A 19,381-nucleotide genomic window follows, 5' to 3' on the forward strand; every position below is an offset into this window, starting at 1 on the left:
AGTTATACATTAGAATAAGCGTCACTGGTTTAGATGGGTTTTACATCATAATACATTATCTCACTTTCTGAATGTGTGTATGTCCTTTGCAAATAGATTTGTTCCCCCCAAAAAAATCATTTTACATATCTACAATCAGCCCGATCTATTTGCAAAGCACATCTGCATGTTACCAGTCACAATAAAAAAAAGGCTAGGGTTCATTTAACATAGTGCATGTTCAAGGTGCTTCACATTCAGTTCATAAAAATTATAATAATGAGATTTCCTTCATAGAAGGACAATTTATGGTATGTTGGGTAAAGTGTGACAATTAAATAAATGAATATGTCAAGAAAAAAAAAGTCTTTAAAAAAAGTTTCTTTTTACTGTAATGTGTAAATTTCATCTTGTAACTAACTACAGTTAAAATAAATTTTAACTGGCAGGTTCAGTTAATTAATGCTTAATGATAAATGATTTAATGATTAATTATATTAATTTATTTAATATCATCACACTTCACCCACCACAGTAATGTAAATATGCTAGGTAGAAATAAAACACTATTATTATACGTACTGCACAAGCAGATGACCCAATCTAGTCATGTTAAACCTGGATACTGAGTGTATACAACAGCAGGTGTGAAAAGAACAGATAAAAAAAAATAAAAACAACACAGGCACTCTAAAGCATGTAAGACTAATTGAGTGATACAAAACATGTACATGTGGAAAAGCATGCAACAGATCTAAACAAAAATATATTAGCAAACATGACTCTAACCTATGAGGTTCAGAAGGAGTTTTCAAAAATTAAGTGTCTTTAAAACCAGATTCAACCTTATTTCTATAATGATAAAATATAGAAATAGATGTTTCAGTGTTATCAATATTTAGTGGCTCAAAAAGCTCAGTAACTTGTAGTACCTTGGACTTAAAAAGCTCAAAAAACAAATAAACTTTTGTTTTTGAATAGTTATTAGTACTGTATTCTGGACTAGTGCTACACAAAAACACTGCCACTTGATTAGTGTGTCATTGAAACTTGACTTAGAACATCTGCAGGAGAACAAAACAGAGTAGCAGTACTGCTTCTCAACTATCCACGAGTACAGACATTGTAACACATGACCACATTCATGCACCTGAAGAATGGAGAGTCTACAGATAAAAAAAAAAAAAAAATTGGAAAAATATGGATGAATTTTAAATGAATCCAAAAAATTTAGGTCAAATATGTTCTCAGAGAGAACGTATTTTACCTAAATTTTGAGTATTATGTACAGTATAATGTGTTTCAGGTCACTAAAACAATGAGTAAACATGAAATAAATTTCTGTGGCTTTCCATTCACATAGGCTTGACCTGCTTTTGTCAGAAGAATTGTAATAACGACTTATTATTTAACCTTTTACAATTGTGGGCAAACAGACCTATTGGCAGCCTAATAAATATTTATTAAAGTTTTATTTATACTCGGGAGGTTGAATTTTGCAGTACAAGTAATATTGCAGTAAATAAGTCATTCAGAATGCTGAGCATCCACTGCTAATAATTCCTATTTCATCAAAAATTGTGTAACTCTATTATATAGAGCTAAAGGAGATGACGGGCCACTGTTTCAAAAAGTGCAAGAATTGCAACACAATAGTTAACTTGACACAAACGCCACACGAAAAAAAAATAAAATCAGAACATTAGCAAATAAAGTTGTTCACATTATTAAATAAAAAGTGTAACTTGTGCTGGAGGATCTGTCTCCTGGCGCTGTATAATATGTGCCTCAGTTTTGTTTTCTAAGAAATCTCTAGATTTAAGGGAGTGACTTCTTTTAGGGTTCTAGGCCTGGGTCTACTTCCCTACTCTATGACTCTGTGATGTGCATGTTAATTTGCTGCAGAGTTAAATTAATTTGAGGCTTTTTTTTCTTTACACAAGCTGAATTAACCTTTGTTTTGAAAAGCTGTTCACACTGGGCAGAGAGTGACGCTGACCCCCTCCCCAATCCAGCAGGCAGGATAGAGCTCATGGGAAAAGACGCAGTGGAAGGCGTGCAGCCTCACCTGGTTCTCCCCATAGTAAGCCAGAGTACCTTCCTCATAGTCCAGCAGTATGCCAATGCGCAGAGGCCGTTTGTTTAACTGTAAGTCAGACATTACAGGCTCTCCATGGCTGCCGTGCCAAGCCGTGAGCTGGCGCTCATTTAGGTGCAGGCTCCATGACAGGGCATTCATTCCCAGCATGGACGTCTTGCCTTTCTCCTTACGTGGGATGTCTGGGTACGTCACACCTACGTACGCCCAAGGCTTGGACACCTCCAGCTCCCAGTAGTGCCGACCGTGTGAGAACTTCTCAAGGCACAACACCTGCCAGGTGTGGTCAAAGCGCACCTCGTCAGCTTGCACTGCAAGAGGCCCGGTAATCAGGTGCTCCGCTCGCTGGTTGTTCTGAGAAACCTTCAGATGAGCGTTGGCTGTGCGTGGGTCAAAGGACAACGAACAACGGTCTGTGACAAGAGAATATACACATTAGCATTTCTTTTAACTTTAATTTGCCATTTTATTACTGGCTAACAAGTGTCAGGGTTACGAACGTAAAGGTAAAAATCTCTCCAAAACAGAGCATTAACAGGTTCCTGTCTGGATTGAGCGGCCAATACTCCAGGATGGTTTAGAAACAAGTGTCAGGATTACACACACATTATATATATATATATATATATATATATATATATATATATATGTGTGTGTGTGTGTGTGTATATAGTTCCTATGTTCCTATTTATTAACCCTTCATAAAGCATCTCCTTGCATATTTATGGAAATCTTTAAACTTAATGTCATGTAAAAGTTAGTTGTTTTTGTACATTGAATAAGGCCCTCTTTTCCTGCTGGATAAGGCGGGGTGGCTGGACTTGGCACAACAGCGAGCATTGGTCTCTTGTCTTGAGGAGAGCCTGCGTGGCAACAACAAACACATGATAAATAATCACACAATTTTTTTTTATCTACATTGCAAATTGAAGTGTGTCCTAACCTTCTTTGGTATGGCTCACGACTGCATACACCGCTTTATCCAGATCCTCACAGACTAACTTTGAGATGCGAGACAGAACGTCAGTGACTGGATTTAGTTTCTCCTGAAGGTTTACACTGACTTCTACAGGAACTAAACCCACTTGAGGGACCTCCACCAGCCTGGAGTTCTGTTCACACACATACACAACATCATGAATAAGCAAACACCTCACCGAAAGTGTGTTTATATCATCTGTGTCCTACCTACATTTACACTTTGCATTGCATTCACACTTCTCATTATAATGAAATGCTACAAGGAGCTGATCATGAAACAGAGCAAGAGCAGGCTTCTCTCTACACCAGACCCACACCAGCATGCCTATCATCCTGAACGCTAATGATGAGAAAGGCCAATTATGCATGCATGCTGGCCATAGACTTTATTAGACACGATCATCCCACATCAACCATTAGAGAAGCTGAGAGGTTAAACACCTTACATAAACCTTTTTGTGCCTTGAAGGCACACCACTCTCATTTCCAAATACAGATTTAGAAAACACACCCACACTGTATTGTTAAATACACAAACATTTCACAACATTGTCCCATGTGCTGTGCTATGCCACGATATGGTATGCAAATTGTTTCAACCTGAATGAGCTGAAAGTCAGGGAGGCCACAAAGGTTGCTGATCTGCTCCTGTAGCTCTTTGAGCTGCTCAAGTTTCTCCTGCAGGTCGCTGAGTCTGGTCTCAGCCTGAGCCACAGTGCTGGCCTGCTGCTGCTCCAAGAAACTCTGCGTCAATTCCTGCTTCTCCATCAGCACCTTGAGCAGCTGCGAGAACTTGGCGCTCGCCCACTGAGATGTTTGCTGTAGGGACACCTGTGGCATGTACATGTTGAGTGTTGAGAAATGTGCAAAAGCCTTAAATAATAACACTTAAACATAACTGTAATGTTTTAACAATCCTAATAGAATAGAATAATTTAAATGTCTTTGTAGCATTAAGATTTCAGTTCTACGCAACTCTCTTACTCACTCATTGTCTATACTACTTTATCCTGTATACAGGGTCGTGGGACTTTGGGCACGAAGCGGGGTACACCCTGGACTGGATGCTAATCCATCGTAGGCACATGCTCATGCGTGCAGACACACTTGACACATTTACACTTCACAGGCAATTTGGAATAATCTGCATGTCTTTGGACGGTAGGAGAAACCCGGAGTACCTGGACATAACCCACCAAGCACGGGGAGAACATGCAAACTGCACGCACACAGACCCTGGAGGTGCAAGAAGATAGTGCTAACCACAAAACCACCATGCCACCCCTTTTCTGCAACTGAAAAGTTGGAAGAATGGAAGAACTCGAGTGTCCTGCAGAGAGCCCCCTGATCTCAACCCCACGGAACACCTTTAAAGTAACCTCTCACACGTTTGTGTAACTTCAGTAATACCTTAGCTTCAGCGATGTTTTCTGAGAGCGCTAAAATGCTCCTCTCGGTATCTTCCACACGCTTTCCGATTTCCACGCCTTTCTTCTTAAGTCCCTCCTGTCAATCAACACAACCTTGTAAAAATTCTATATGATGTACAGTGAAGATTTACACAATCAGATGTAGCACAAATATGTCCTGGGGTAAACAGTTATTTAAAACAGATATTTAAATACTTAATTATTTGTTTATTACATAGGCAATGCATACTCAAAACTAGCAAAGCAGTTGAGTTTTAATTTGGCTCATCAAAAAAATGTTCATAATCTATCCTTCAGTTGTTTCAAAGGCACTATGCAACCCAATAACTATTACATGGTACTGCATTAGTGGAAAAAACAACGCTGAGAGAAGCTTTCTTACTTCTCTGTTAGTCCTTTCTTCAGACATCAGCACCTTGTCATGGTCTTTACACTCTTTCACAGAGCACACACAGCACACACACATACAATCCTTCCTGCAGTAGAAGATAAGAGGCTTTTGATGGCGAGCACAGAGCTCCTCGAAGCCATCTTCGACCCGGTCCATTCCACAGGCTGCACCCGCAGCTCTCTCTGCCACGCTGTTGGTGGCCACCTCGGTCAAAACTGACAGGGCCACGTTGCGATTTAAAGTCGGTCTGGGAGAGAACGTCTCTTTGCAAATCGGGCAGTTGAATGACGTATTCGGAGGTCCAACTCGCTCCACCTGATCCCAGTGTTTGGATATGCATGCTTTGCAGAAGGTGTGGCCACAGGGGAGAGTCACAGGGTATTTGAAGCAGTCCAAGCAGATGGTGCAAGTCAGACTGTGTTCCTCCATGACCAGATCAGTCCACCTGTCAATGATAGGAAAATGAGGTTACAGACTAGGCAAATCCACCTGAGGAAATTCCCAACATTACTCCGACAAGATGTGATCAGTAATACAATAAGAACAATTACAATGGAATAAATGTGACATTTTATTTCATTATACTAAACTGCAAGAATTTACCACAACAGTATTTAAAAGTAAAACAATTGCTCATTTATTTACAATGCACACCTCGAAGTGATGCAAATAAACAAAATGTTCCATATCTATATATTACCAATAATTAAAAATGTCAATATAATTAACATTGATGTATTAATTAGCAACCTAAATATCTAACTAGCACATCACACACACACCCTGTTTTGACACCTAGCAAGCTAACAGCACCCCAAATGCTAGTATACTGAATTGTTTCCTCACATTTATCAGTTTATGAAATGCCTAACAAAGCAACGAGTTCATATCTCACTTATTGTTCACAATATTTTAGTCCCGACTAAATAAAACCATTCATACTTACGGCGCTTTGTTAACAGGGCTTTGATGCTAACAAACCTTCTCCGAAGGTTTGCTATACATAACCTGGCAGCCGGATAATCTGCGACGTAGTACGCAGAAGCCCCTTATGTGTACACGTCACTCTTTTCAGTGTAGTCCAAGATGGCGCTGCAGAGGACGGTAGCGCGGCTGATGCGCTTCGGGACAGATTTAGGGGTCAAAAACAATGCGAGACAGTTTAATACAGCAGGTCAGTGCTGCTTTCTGTCTTTATTATAGCCAGGATTTTGCTTACTTGTGCATTGTCTGTTAATATGGGGTGTTTGTTTCGCTTTAGCCTGTACCTAATGTCACATTACACCTAGCTAATGATGTTGCAGGTTTGACCACATGATTTTAAAATGTCTGTTTATTATTATTTATTTATTTTTACTGTGTATCAAAAAAGGCAAATTATTTATGACATTTCTATTATTTTCTTCTACTGTGTCAGTGGTCATAAATTTAACACAGCCTGATTTCTAGTGCACTAACATTTACCTAGATGATAATTAGTTCAATTAATATTTATGTTTTGATATGTTATTTGTATTTATAAACCAACCTTTAAACCTCACATGATGCAAACGTTTTAGTTTTTAATTGTTTAGTTAACTGATTAATATGCGATCAGTGGCCACAGCTATAATGTATACTTTTCAATTTCAAGGTCAAGGAAACACAATGTGCTGATAAAAACCCTCTCCACCACAATTGCTGATGTCCTGCTCATGTTTTTGCAGCACTCACACACTCCCCCCCCCCACCCCTCCCAACCACACACAATCACCCCCTCATACACTCACCCATTTGTGAACTGAACGTAATGAAACGGTACAACTCTGCACATGATGGCCAGATATTTTCATAGTACAGCAAGTCCCCAACTTACAAACATTCAAGTTATGAATTTCAGCAGATACAAACGAATTCTGGATATACGAACATTCATAGATGCGAACAAATCACGGAAGTAGCTTGCGTGTATTGTACAAAAAAATAGACACTGCAGTCCATAAGGTACTAATATTTACAATTATATACAATGTTATGTGTAGTGTGTAATGTGTGTGGATGCGGGAAAAAATAAGTCGACCTCACCGGTTTCAGTGAATTAGTCCGGAGCACGATGATAGAAAGTGGCTGCTCTGTAAAGCTGTCCTGATGGTAAATAATCCTAATTTTGGAAAATACCTTACCAAGACAAAGTCCACAGTCCAGTATAGCTTTGTGTCAAAATGGCGTCCGTTCAAGCGCGCATTAACAGCATGTATCGCTGTCCTCCCCCCTGACGTCTTCCCAGTGTGCCTTTAAACGAGGTCGGCTAAGGCGCAGTCTTGCGAGAGTATAATGCAGAACACAAACATCAAACCTGTGTGTTTATTTTATGCCTTAACATTGTATATTTGTGTCAAAGGTGTATTAGATTTACTTTGTCAGACAAACGAATTCCGACTTTACGACCGTGGTGCAGGAATAAAACTCTGGGACTTGCTGTATTAGGTATATATGGTAAGGTGTTTTCATCCTAGATGTTTTGTTACATTTTAATGATACAAAGACAGAGGTCATACTGTTTGGGCCTAGTAATGCCTCTGTTGCTGATGTAGACTTGGGTGCTCTGACACAATATCGAAAGTCTATTGTAACAAATCTTGGTATAAAATTGGATTCAAACTTGAAACTTGATGCTCAGATTGGTGCAGTTGTTAAAACAAGCTTTTTTTCAACTGAGACAACTGGCCAAAGCCAAACCATTCCTGTCTCGGCATCATTTTGAGATTTTAATTCATACTTTCATTATGAATCGCTTAGATTATTGCAATGTACTTTATTATGGGCTCAGCCAGGCGTCACTTGCACAATTACATCTCGTACAGAATGCTGCTGCACAGCTTTTAACTGGTACTAAAAAACGAGAGATTACCCCGATTTTAAAGTCATTGCACTGGCTCCTGATTCGCTTTCGTATTGATTTTAAAATTCTCTTATGTTTTTAAATCCTTACATAGTCTGGCCCCTCAGTATGTGTCAGACATGCTACAGCCCTACTGCCCTGCTTGCTCTCTTAGGTCAGCTGCAACGGTCCTCAGTGGGGACCGTTCATTTTCTGTCGCAAAAAGGAATGATCTGCCGTTGCATCTTAGACAGATTGAATCTTTTATGGTTTTTAAGTCATCACCTAAAACACACCTTTTTACGCTTGCTTCAACTCAGTTTGATTTGTTGACTGATATTCTTGTGTTTTATTAAACTGACACTTATTTAATTTGTGATGTAACCTATTCTTGTTAGGCGGTGTACAGCACTTTGGCCGACCTTGTTTTTAAAGTGTTTTTGGAGTTGTTTTTAAAGTTTGATTGATTGATTGATTGATGTTTCCCCTCATTTTGCTAACCTTGCGCGATATTTTCTGTCTTATAACATAAGAAGGATTCATCCATTTCTCTCCACACAGGCCACTCGGGTGCTTGTTCAGTCTCTTGTTATTTAAAGACTAGACTACTGTACCCCCCCCCCCAAAAAAAATAATAATTTTGGTGTTTGACTTAAAGTATTTTTAGTTAGTGACCTAGTAACCCAAGGAGCAATCTAATGGTGGAAACTTTAAAGCATTTTTGTAAGCTGCTCTGGATATTAAGTGCCTGAATATTTGATTTAATTGTTTTAAAGAAGACTGTGGTTTTTTTTTAATGTAGCGTTGTCCATGTTCATGCTTGTTTTACTGCCACCTTGCAGCTGTATTATGTCGTCGGACCGCACCACTTGGTTCAATGCCAAACGAAGACATTGACTGGAAGAACTTGGACGCTTTGGAGAAATACTGCAGCTACACGCGTTACCTAAAAGCGGCAGAGGAGGCCAGTAATAAAGAAGTCTGGTGGAACACCTACAAGAAACACACTGAGCAGAAATCTGATGAAGGTAAATGTTTTTTTTTTTTTTTTATCTTAAACACAATAAAAGTAGACTTTAGTTTTTTTAGCTTGAGTTTGCAGAGTGTTTCTATTACAGGAACTATGACAAGTCATCTGATCTTTTCTGTTAAATATTTTGCTGCTTTGATGAACTAAGCTGTTTCTGAGGTTAATGTCATAAAATGGTGTGTTGACACATTTTTGATTAATTGATTTTCTTGATTTTTGTTGCATTTTTTTTATCCATCTACAGGAGAGGACTTTATATTAATTTACTGTAAACACGTTTCCTGTTATATAATTGAACTTCCAACCTTACAGGACACAGATAACTGATTTGTGGTCACATAATTCGATTCCCCTAAATGAGGTTGGGTTCCCTTTTAAGCCTTGTTGTCTTGAGCCTTCCCTTCATTTCCTTGCCATGCTTGTTTTTGGCTTGTTCATCACGGACAAACTAATAGTTGTAATTTCAACTTCTTTTTTCTTACAATTTTTTAGGGATGGGAAATCACCACGATACTTTGGTGCCGATTCGATCAAAATTGTGACTCTATAAGTATCTTGATTTTATAAATATCCCATTTCGATATTGCAATTTTCACTGATTTTGTTATAATTTTAAACATTTAACCAAAGTTTACCAGTTAATTACATTAAGCCCGTTCCTTATAACATTAGTTTTCTCACTTAAAAACCAAGGGCAATATTTGAACAATACAAAACTAACTTCAAATACAATAGTTAAACATTTCACTTCAAATAAAAAAAAAAAAAAAAACTATATTTTTACAGAGCAGCTCGTATCCCTGTCATCCACCATAATTATTATTTCTAAACAAGCTTAGCAAATATTTCCCTCCTAACACAGAGCATAGAAATGTGTGAATAGTTCAGAGTTCCCCACCTGTATGATTATAAATAAAGGGTGATGTTTTACCTCCACAGTCTCCAGTGTCTTAAAACTCAACTTAAAAATAAATTCTGGAGTCACCACATAAAGAATCACTACGAAAGAGATTCATAAATGAATAAAAAAAAAATTGCCCATCTCTTTGTAAAGGTGCTTTGCGACAATGTTTATTGAATTGAATTGAATAGATTTTATGCTTGTACCCAAATATAACTTGTCTAATCATCAGACTTTAAGCCAGTGGACATCGGCTTGCCTCATTGCCGACCCTCCAGGTTAAAGGAAGTTCGGGAAAGGAGAAAGGTGATGAAGGAAAACAGAAAGAACCCAGAGTTGGAGAGAGATTCTCGTCTGCACACGTGTACGTATTACTTATTCCTTGTTGCACAATGCTGATTTGTCTGAGAGATTTGAAGATCATGACAATCAAATCACTCTCAGATAATGTCAGACTGAGTATTAGATTACATTTACATTTATGGAATAGTCCTTATCCACAAGTCGTGTCCGGTCAGAGTGTCAGAGGTAGCGTGGTGCAGTGCGGGGTGTGACAAGTGCTTTGAAGTAGTTGGGTACTGGCAATCATGTGTGTTTTAAATTTGATGTGGGCCGCTACAGGAGAAAGGGATGGAGTAATGGAGGGAGAAAGCAAAGTAATAACGTAGTGTGGGAGAATTTAGGAAGATTGAAAACAAGTTATGTAACTTATAATTTATGTGACATGCTTGGCATGCTCTTTAGTCCTCTTCCTGTTTTGCATTCTAGATCGCATTCCTTTGGATGAAGTGAAGCAGGAATGGGAGAAAACAAACGGTCCTTACCATATCAAGAGATTGGCCGAGCACTACGGGATATACAGAGACCTTTTCCCTATGGCCTATTTTATTCCAAGGGTAATGCTGAGAGTGACGTATGGAGACGAAAGCAATGCCATGGTGCATTATGGCAATCATTTATCACCTAGTCAGGTAAGGCTACCTAAACAAGGCTCTGTATCTCCCAGGCAGTAACGTTTAACTTGTTTAAGGTGTTGTTTTAAAAGAAAGCCACTGATTTGTTTAATTTGTGTTTCAGGCTTCATCAGCTGCTCATATTAGCTTCGAGGCTGAAGAGAATTCTCTTTGGACATTGCTTCTGACAAGCCCAGGTAAAAAAAAAAAAAAAAAAAAATGAATTGAGTCAAATTGTTTAACATTCTTACTGCAAATCCAGTCTAGGTGGATATAGAGAAGTTTAGTTAGTTTTTAATTTCAAGTTGCACCACAAGATGGCGATGGTGACCTTTTTTCACTGTTGCTACACTATTTATTTGCTTAAATTCACAGATGAACATTTGCAGGATGGCGAGCAGGAATATGTACATTGGCTAGTGTGAGTATACCAACTGCGAATCATCTACAGATGCTAGAGGCTTAGGAGCTAATATTGTTCAGTGTGATGCTCTTAAAACGTGCTCACGGATGAAGTATAGTAACAGTTTTAAAATTGTGTGTGATCCAGTTTAGATAAGATCAAATTTTATAGTGTGATTTCAACACCTTTAAAATTTACAGTTTTATTTTTCCTTTTAAAACTGTAAACAAAAATAATCTTTTCTTTTGTTTTTTATGTTTAAATAATAACAATAATGTTATTGTCTCAAACCGCCTGTGTCTCACCTCTCCGTTTTTCCAGTGGTAATATCTCAGGAAATGGTGTATGTTCCGGAGACGAGATCTTTCACTACATGCCACCCATTCCCCCCAAAGGAACGGGATTCCACAGATACGTCTTTATCCTCTTCAAGCAGGAAGCTCTTGTTGACTTCAGTAGGGATTTTAGACCAAACCCCTGGTGAGCTCATGGAAAGTTTTACTGCTTTCACAGATACAATGTAAACAACACTAAAACTTATCATACCATCTATTGTGTATACAGCATAAGTACGTATCTTTTAAATGAAAGTAAACGTTGTTTTAGCTGAAGAGGGCAGACATTACATTACAAGAACATAATCTTTTCCTGTAGATTTTTCTTTCTTTCTTAACATGCACAGTATTTTCATTGAGATTATGTCAGTACTTGATCGTTTCACTTTGTAGTTCAGTGTTGTATAGATTGAGAGTGGAATATGTGTGACTGCGGTTTTAGTCAGACATGTTTCTATTGGAGCTTCCAGCTAAAGAAAAATTGTATATCTCCGAGTCTAGACATTTTAACACAGCAGCGTAGTGGCGTCAGCTCAATAAATTATTAAACCTGGTAAAGTATACCACACGTCTTATTCCTGTTCACCAGAGAATAACCTCCAGAGAAACTCCGCTATGTTGTTTAGTGAAGAAGAGCTCTCCGTGTGCTGCTAAACTACCGCCCCAGTCAAGCGTGTTTCTTCTACACCATGTATGGCATCCCAGGGTTCTTAAGTTAAAATATAAATTACTTAACTTATTTTTGTATATATATCGCATGCCGTAAAAAACACAATAAAGACAATTTAATTTTTCAACCTTTATGGTGATAATTAGCTTAGCTTGAAGTTGTTTGTACAAAACCCCGCCAAAAGTCCATATCTAATTTTTTCTTATAAATAGGTCCCCCAGCTTTACAAGCACCTGGTTTGTTTATTCTTTCAGGAATGTGATGGTGTCGCAACAACTAATAAACTTGAAAACCCATATTGCAGACAGAATTCAACCTTAACTTGCATTTTCCTTTTATACACTTTCTAAAGGTTTCAAAAAAGGTATAATTTACTTAAAGTTCGTCCAGTCGTTTCCAAAACTTTTAAAAATAGCTAAATAAAATAACAAGTACTACAATTAATAAAATGCTTTATTAAAAAAAAATTATAATAATAATAATCTTTCCAGATGTTTAGATATTTTAAGGTTCCTTTTACAGCATTGCTTGTATTTCAGAGAAGGAAGATGTTTTTATTTGTCACATGTACACATTTGAGCTTGTTAGGAAGCACAGGGTCAGCCATGACATGAAGCAGACAGAGTTAAAAACCTCGCTTAAGGGCCCAACTGTGGCAGCTAGGTGGCGCTGGAGCCTAATGATCAGTAGTAGTAGTAAAATTTAGGAATGGGAATCACCATGGACCTACTGATGTACACGTGTGCGTGGATGTTTGTTTCTTATATATATATATATATATATAAAAACTATTTTCGAGTTAGTAGGCTCCAGGCCTCCTGCGACACTATACAGGATTATAAATAACTATAAATAAATTATATAATGTTGTAAGTAATTAAATCAGTTCTCCCATCTATATACCAATATCATTGACCTGTGCCTGCAGCAGGCCGTTGTCCCTACGTGCTTCGAATCCACCACTATTGTTTCAGTGCCCAAAAAAAAAGGTGGTTTGACTGAGGCGCCTGATGGCTGAATGATCGCCCACTTGCTATGACATCAATTATTATGGAATGCTTTGGGAAGCTTGTCCTTTCCCACAATAAAATCCCACTGAACTGGACAGCCACCAGTTTGCCTACTGTGGGCAGAGATCAACAGAGGATGTCCTATCCAAAGCATCCCAACACATGTTAGGATGTTGTTATTAGGAGATTTTAGGTTTGCGTTTCCACACATCGAACATTCTTACCCTGAATACAGGAGCACCTCAGGGTTGTGTCCTCAGTCCAGACCTTTTCACCCTATTCACACATGACTGCTAACTCATTCACTCTTCTAACACCATGATGAGGTTTACTGACGACACCACAATGTCACAATTGATATCGGAAAACGACTACACGCTACAGAGAGGAAGATCCAGCATCTGGTTGAGTGGTTCTGAACACCCCTAAAACAAAGAAGATCGTTGTGAAGTACAGGAGAACCAGAAAAACAATCTCCCCACACACAAATGGTGAGGAGGTTGAGAGTCAAATTCCTGGGTCTGCGCATCACAACATGGACCATTAACATCTTCCTACTTGGTAAAGAAAGCTCAGCAGAGGCTTTTCTTCGTGAGAAAGTTTAAGGCGGCCAATGTACCATCTCAGCTCTTGGTGAATTCCTACAGGAGCAAGATGGTGAGCAATCTGTGCCACTTCATCACATTGAGGTACACCACTGCACTGCAGAGAACCGGAGAGACTTGGACAAATAGTATACTGCACAGAGGATTGTGGTAACCAAGCTCCCCAACCTTGATGTAGTTTGTGCTAGCTGTCTACACAACATCATCAAGGATTCAACCCTTCCAGGACACAGACTGTTGGTGTCCCTCCCATTGGGCAAAAGATGCAGGACAATCAGGACACTAACAGACTGGGGAACAGCTTCTTCCCTAGAGCTGTAGGCTGCATTACACCTTTTACTGTTTGACTACAATGACAATAAAGTCTCTTTATCTTTATCTATAGTACCCAGAGCCCTAACCCACTGAGCTATCACTTTTTCATATAATTAAAATACATAGCAACAGTTTGCCCCGTGTGTGAGTGTGTGAGTGTGTGAGTGTGTGAGTGTGTGAGTGCGTGAGTGCGTGAGTGCGTGCGTGCGAGTGTGTGATTGGCACCCTGTTTAGGGTATACCCTGCCTCGTACCCCAAGCCTCCTGGGATAGGCAGTTTACAGCATGAAATATCTAGAGCTGTGCAGTTTAATCAGCTATGCTATTTAAATTACAAGGGTAATGCAAACATTATCCGGTCTGTGGCTGTAGAATTTATTTTAACAAATTTTTACAAAAAATGAAAAAGAAACAATTTTTTACAAAAAATGAAAAAGAAACAATTTTTTTGACATTCATTAAAAGTAAATCTTTGTCCTCGTAAGACTGCTTTTAGCGAATAAAACAGGTGACAATCCAATGAAGCAAGATCAGGACTGTAGGGAGAAAGTAAGGAGGACTTGTGGGCAGAACTCTGCGAAAGTGCATTGTCATGTAAGACCACAACGCCTTCGGTTATCGGACCTCTGTGTTTAATCCGCAGTTTAGGCCTCAGCTCCTTAATAAGCATCTCATTATAAGGAGCACTGTTGATTTGTTGAACATTTTTCCTGTAAATGTTGTAATAATGGCCCTTGAGAATCCCCAAAAACTGTAAGCATTTGATTAATTTTCCAGCTGATGGTTGACTTTTGAACTTTTTCTCGGTCTGTGATTGAGGATGTTTCTGCTCCGTACTCTTCTTTGCTGTTTACTCTCAGGCATGTAGTGATGATACCATGTCTCATCACCAGTAATTATTCTCTGAGAATTTCACCTTCCTTAGAGTATTTGTCCAAATTTTGTTTGCAGATTTCTAAACGCTTCTGTTTCTGCTTTTCTGTGAGTTGTTTCTGCACCAGGTACACCCTCAGACCACAAAAAACTAATCACTTAACGCTGCTCTTCTTTTGTGCAAATCAAACCATTTTTTTGCTAGCACTGCAGTACCAAATTAACTCATGTAACACATTCACACCTGCACAGAGGTGGAAAAAAATGGTCCTAAAATGGGAAAATACTTTATTGCATACAAAACATTTTTAATACCTTATTGCACACATAAGCATTATTTAATGTACAGATATTGCACATTGGAGGGAAGGGAATGGTATTGCACAAATTATACAGGTATCATATTATACAATATTTTGCCACATCATATATTATAAAGATGTTAATATAACAAAGTAATTTACCATAAACACAATACTATTAACCTGCCATCTGAGGTGGAACTACTGTCTGAGCTGGTGTTAGAGAAAAGTAGTTCACATCATATGACCTAATTACATGCTTGATTCATTAGGGAGTAAAAATTTTCTAATAAACTCCATAGTTTATTAGACCATAGATCACAGTTTTAATCACAGTGTCAGTAAAAATATATGGAGAAAGGGGGAAAAGAGAGAACCTTCCCTAAAAAAAAAATCCTACTGGAAATTTTTACTTAGAAAAAAAATTGAAACCATCCAAAAAAGCACCACAGGAGGTCATGTATTGTGTAATTTATACCTTGCTATTCATGAGTAGCTTAAAGACAGATTTCGAGTTAAAAACTAGTCTAAATTTCAGTACTTGGCACTTTAAATGTCTTGGCAGAATAATTTGCATTGTGCTGTGAACAGGACAAAATCAAACATATTGGAGCACTTTTCTGAAAACTTTTTGGTTAAATTTTTTTTAAGTAAAAATTTCCAGTAGGATTTTTTCTTTTTTGTGACTTGGGAGACAGAAGCCTTGTACAGGAAGTGCTGAAAAGACAGATGTGGCCCAAAGGAAGTTTTAATATAACTAGAGTAAAGTTTTTCCACTCACCCTCGTATTTAAATAGTATTCACCCATTCTTTTATATTCTATACCGCTTTATCCTGTACAATGTCACAGGAGGCTTCTGGCACAAGGCAGGGTTCACTCTGGACAGGGTACAAATACATCACAAGCAGATAAAATTCAACAACTTTTGCAGGCAAATGTAAACCACTTCTGTTTCCACAAATACTCTCATTTTGCAAGAGTATATCGCTGCTTCTTTATTTGAGTTTGAGATCTTGGTCCATTATCACCTTGACCGGAGTGTGAAGCAGAATTAAGGCAGGGAAAAAATGATCACTTTGTATGAGACAAGACATTTAAATAATCAACAACACTAGTTGCTTAGCATTTAATGCTGATTAGTCATGTATAGTAGTAAAAAATATCAAAACAGCCAATAAACAATAGTGCTATTGAATCAAAAATAGTTTGATAGTTTCAAAGATCTAGAAACTAGATGGAATCCAGATATGTGCAGACAGAACATGCGGGTGTAGGTGCGCCTAATTTACAGTACTTTGTACATCATTTGCATATTTCATCTTCTGTTTAATTTCCCTAAAAGAAATTAAGTTTAATTAATTGAGTAAGATTGTGCTATAGTGTTTCATTAGTTCCTCATATTAAGAATGTGGTAAATCGTCTGACCTTGCAACTCGAGCTGGAATGATTTATTTATTTATTAACCTTTATTTAACCAGGAAGATCCTATTGAGATTAAAAACCTCTTTTTCAAGGGAGACCTGGCCAAGATAGGCAGCAGCAAATGTCTCACAGTTACAGAAATTACTCAAACACAGACAACAACACACATGCAAAAATAAATTAAATAATAAAAATAAATTAAATTAAATAAATTTAAATAAAATGGCAATCACTCTATATGATGAAATTCATTTCCCTGAAATGATCTGCACAAAGCTAAATGTTTGATTTTATCAGAAGGTTAATTTTGTGTTTGTACACTGAAATTAAACCGGACCCCCCCACCCCCCACCCCCCCTTGCCTGTAAGAACCTGACAGAATTGTGTGTGTGTTTTTATCTGTGCTTGTAGTTACAGTCTGCAGCAGCGAAGTTTCAAGACAATGGATTTCTACAGGAATCATGAAGATGTCATTACTCCTGCTGGACTGGCATTCTTTCAGAGCCAGTGGGACAACTCTGTCACCAGTACCTTTCACACATTGCTCAGTAAGGTTTAATTATTGCGGAGAGTTTATGTAACCAGCTCTGTGGATTTTTTAAAGTAGTAGTAGTCTGTGAAAGTGGTTGCATAATCATGGGTGAATGAATTTAAAACAGGTTTGTGTTGTTCTAAACATCCTGCCTAATTGCAGCCAGATGTCAAGTAGACCTTTATCTAAATCTTGGTGGTGTAGATCAGGACAAAAGAGCTAACCATTAGTCGGGGGAGTAAAAATAAATGGGGGTGATTGGATGTCCTTTTCAAGAGGGCTCTTTGCTGTAGTAGTGTTTATGTATTTTTGATTTTGCATGTACAAATAATTGTGGCTTGGTTCATGATGACTATGTGAGATTAATCTCTATATTTCAATTTAATAGGATTTTTAAGTGCTTTGGTTCTGTTAAAGAAGCCACATGCAAAATAGTTGCTGCTAAAAACAGCCAAAAAAGAAGCTGCCGAATTAATTTTTGTAAACATAAATATTCAATTAAGAATTAAATTTACTCAAAATCAGAGAGTAAATGTAAAACATAATGGTTTTTCTTCTTCACAGATATGCGAGAGCCAGTGTTTGAGTATGACTGTCCACCGGTGTATCATCCACCTCAGAAAAAATACCCTCATGGTCAGCCGCTGCGGTACATGGACCGCTACAGAGGAGGAAAACAACACACGTACGGCATTTACTAATAGCACATGCTGTACGTTTGTTATTGTAGAAATTTCTAATAAAATATATTTACACCAATAGCGCATCTGATCACTTCCAGACATTAAACTTTTTAGAGCGTAAGTACAGATCTACTTAATTAATATAGCAGGAGAGCGAGTGATGCTACACTGAATATCAGAACAGGTGTGATGTAGCCGGAAACAAAGTGCCAAAGATATCAGGGCTGTGCTGATATCCATGCCACAGCACAGCCTTGAGTGTGATATTGCTTTTCTATATCGCTCATAAACATCATCAACAGATTCCATTGTTTGTTTATATAATTAGATATTCGTCTCAGTCAACAACCGGATGGTTAAGCTGGTGACCGACAGTTAATATAATTAACATTAATTGCAACACCTGTGAAGCTTAGCGACACAAATAAACATTCCAGTGCTGTTGAACTTATATTAGCCCTCATGGAATACCTCTGGTCCAATCAGATTACTTGGTCAGAAATAGCTGTTGTATAATGTGTAATAACAGATGCACTTAATGTTGAAGTACTTGTATAAGAACAACAGTTCTCCATTTCACAGTGGATCGATTTTTGGGCCCAATCCCACATTTTTTTGAGGAAAGGCAAAGAGTAATAAATTAGACAAGGAGGGAAAAATAAAAAAAAAACGGTCCTAAAACAGTATAATACCTGGTTGCATACTAAACATTTTAAAATACCTTATTGTACACTAAGCATTATTCAATATACAGATATTGCACATTGGAGGGGAGGGGAAGGTATCGCACAAATTATACAGGTATCATATTAAACAGTATTCTGCTACATCATATATTCTGAATATATTTATATTCTATATTTAATATTCTATATAAATTATTAAAACAATGTAATTTACCATAAACACATTACTATTAACCTGCCATCTGAGCTGGTGTTACAGAAAAGTAATTTATATCATATGACCTAATTACATGCTTGACTTATCAGGGAGTAAAAAATGTTTTAATAAACTCCATAGTTTATTGGACCACAGATCACAGTTTTAATCACAGTGTCAGTAAAAATATATGGAGAAAGGGGGAAAAGAGAAAACTTCTTCATACTGCTCCCTACCTTGCTTAAAAAATAAAGCACTTTTGATGTATGTCTGGTCATACCTTTACTCTCCAGATGGGAAGACCAGCTGTAAGTTGCACCTTAGTAGGTCATAAATTGTGTAACTTGTACCTTGCTATTTATGAGTAGCTAAGGACAGATTTAAAACCCCCCAAAAAAGTCAAAATTTTAGTACTTGTGTACCAAAGTGTACATTGTCGTACCAAATGCCTTGGTAGAATAATTTTGCATTGTGCTGTGAACAGGAACAAAATCAAACATATTGGACATGACTAAAACCGGGTTGCCTTTTGTCTCCATGAGCATTATATATACATCAAGTCTTGGAAAGTTGTAGGGGGTTTGAGAGAAATAGCAGGAGTAGTTCTTGAAAATGATAAAGTCTCATCAGTACTATGACGGTAAAAGGGCATTGCGAGTCAAAAGTACAACAGAAGTAATTCATGAGGGAGACTACTGTGTTCCACATCACTCAATCCTTTTTGTT

General features: G+C 37.8%; 2 protein-coding genes across 2 annotated transcripts; one reads left to right on the forward strand and one right to left on the reverse strand.

The window, feature by feature from the left end:
- Positions 1 to 104: 104 nt before the first annotated feature.
- Positions 105 to 5,898, reverse strand: trim65 (tripartite motif containing 65). The gene is made up of 7 exons (XM_053511763.1): positions 5,826 to 5,898; positions 4,871 to 5,324; positions 4,469 to 4,564; positions 3,659 to 3,889; positions 3,021 to 3,189; positions 2,851 to 2,940; positions 105 to 2,490 (listed from the first exon to the last, which is right to left on the reverse strand). The coding sequence occupies exons 2-7, from the start codon at positions 5,306 to 5,308 to the stop codon at positions 1,952 to 1,954; spliced, it is 1,563 nt and encodes a 520-aa protein (XP_053367738.1). The 5' UTR covers positions 5,309 to 5,324; positions 5,826 to 5,898; the 3' UTR covers positions 105 to 1,951.
- A 41-nt stretch (positions 5,899 to 5,939) lies between these two features.
- mrpl38 (mitochondrial ribosomal protein L38) lies at positions 5,940 to 17,849 on the forward strand. The gene is made up of 9 exons (XM_053510757.1): positions 5,940 to 6,053; positions 8,582 to 8,767; positions 9,903 to 10,034; positions 10,439 to 10,641; positions 10,748 to 10,820; positions 10,999 to 11,044; positions 11,348 to 11,506; positions 16,970 to 17,106; positions 17,655 to 17,849. The coding sequence occupies exons 1-9, from the start codon at positions 5,966 to 5,968 to the stop codon at positions 17,789 to 17,791; spliced, it is 1,161 nt and encodes a 386-aa protein (XP_053366732.1). The 5' UTR covers positions 5,940 to 5,965; the 3' UTR covers positions 17,792 to 17,849.
- Positions 17,850 to 19,381: the final 1,532 nt, after the last annotated feature.

This window comes from Clarias gariepinus, chromosome 14, assembly GCF_024256425.1.
Source record: "Clarias gariepinus isolate MV-2021 ecotype Netherlands chromosome 14, CGAR_prim_01v2, whole genome shotgun sequence".
Lineage (NCBI taxonomy): Eukaryota > Metazoa > Chordata > Actinopteri > Siluriformes > Clariidae > Clarias > Clarias gariepinus.

What these genes read in the sequence shown, in the direction of transcription:
- trim65 (XM_053511763.1), bottom strand. Translation starts at nt 5,308, where the DNA reads ATGGAGGAACACAGTCTGACTTGCACCATCTGCTTGGACTGCTTCAAA. An exon ending in AAGAAAGGACTAACAGAGAA is followed by an intron (nt 4,565 to 4,870) that starts GTAAGAAAGCTT and finishes GTTGATTGACAG; the next exon opens with GAGGGACTTAAGAAGAAAGG. An exon ending in AAAAGAGGGCCTTATTCAAT is followed by an intron (nt 2,491 to 2,850) that starts GTACAAAAACAA and finishes CTCTTGTCACAG; the next exon opens with ACCGTTGTTCGTTGTCCTTT.
- mrpl38 (XM_053510757.1), top strand. Translation starts at nt 5,966, where the DNA reads ATGGCGCTGCAGAGGACGGTAGCGCGGCTGATGCGCTTCGGGACAGAT. An exon ending in ATTGCTTCTGACAAGCCCAG is followed by an intron (nt 10,821 to 10,998) that starts GTAAAAAAAAAA and finishes TTAAATTCACAG; the next exon opens with ATGAACATTTGCAGGATGGC. An exon ending in TACCTTTCACACATTGCTCA is followed by an intron (nt 17,107 to 17,654) that starts GTAAGGTTTAAT and finishes TCTTCTTCACAG; the next exon opens with ATATGCGAGAGCCAGTGTTT.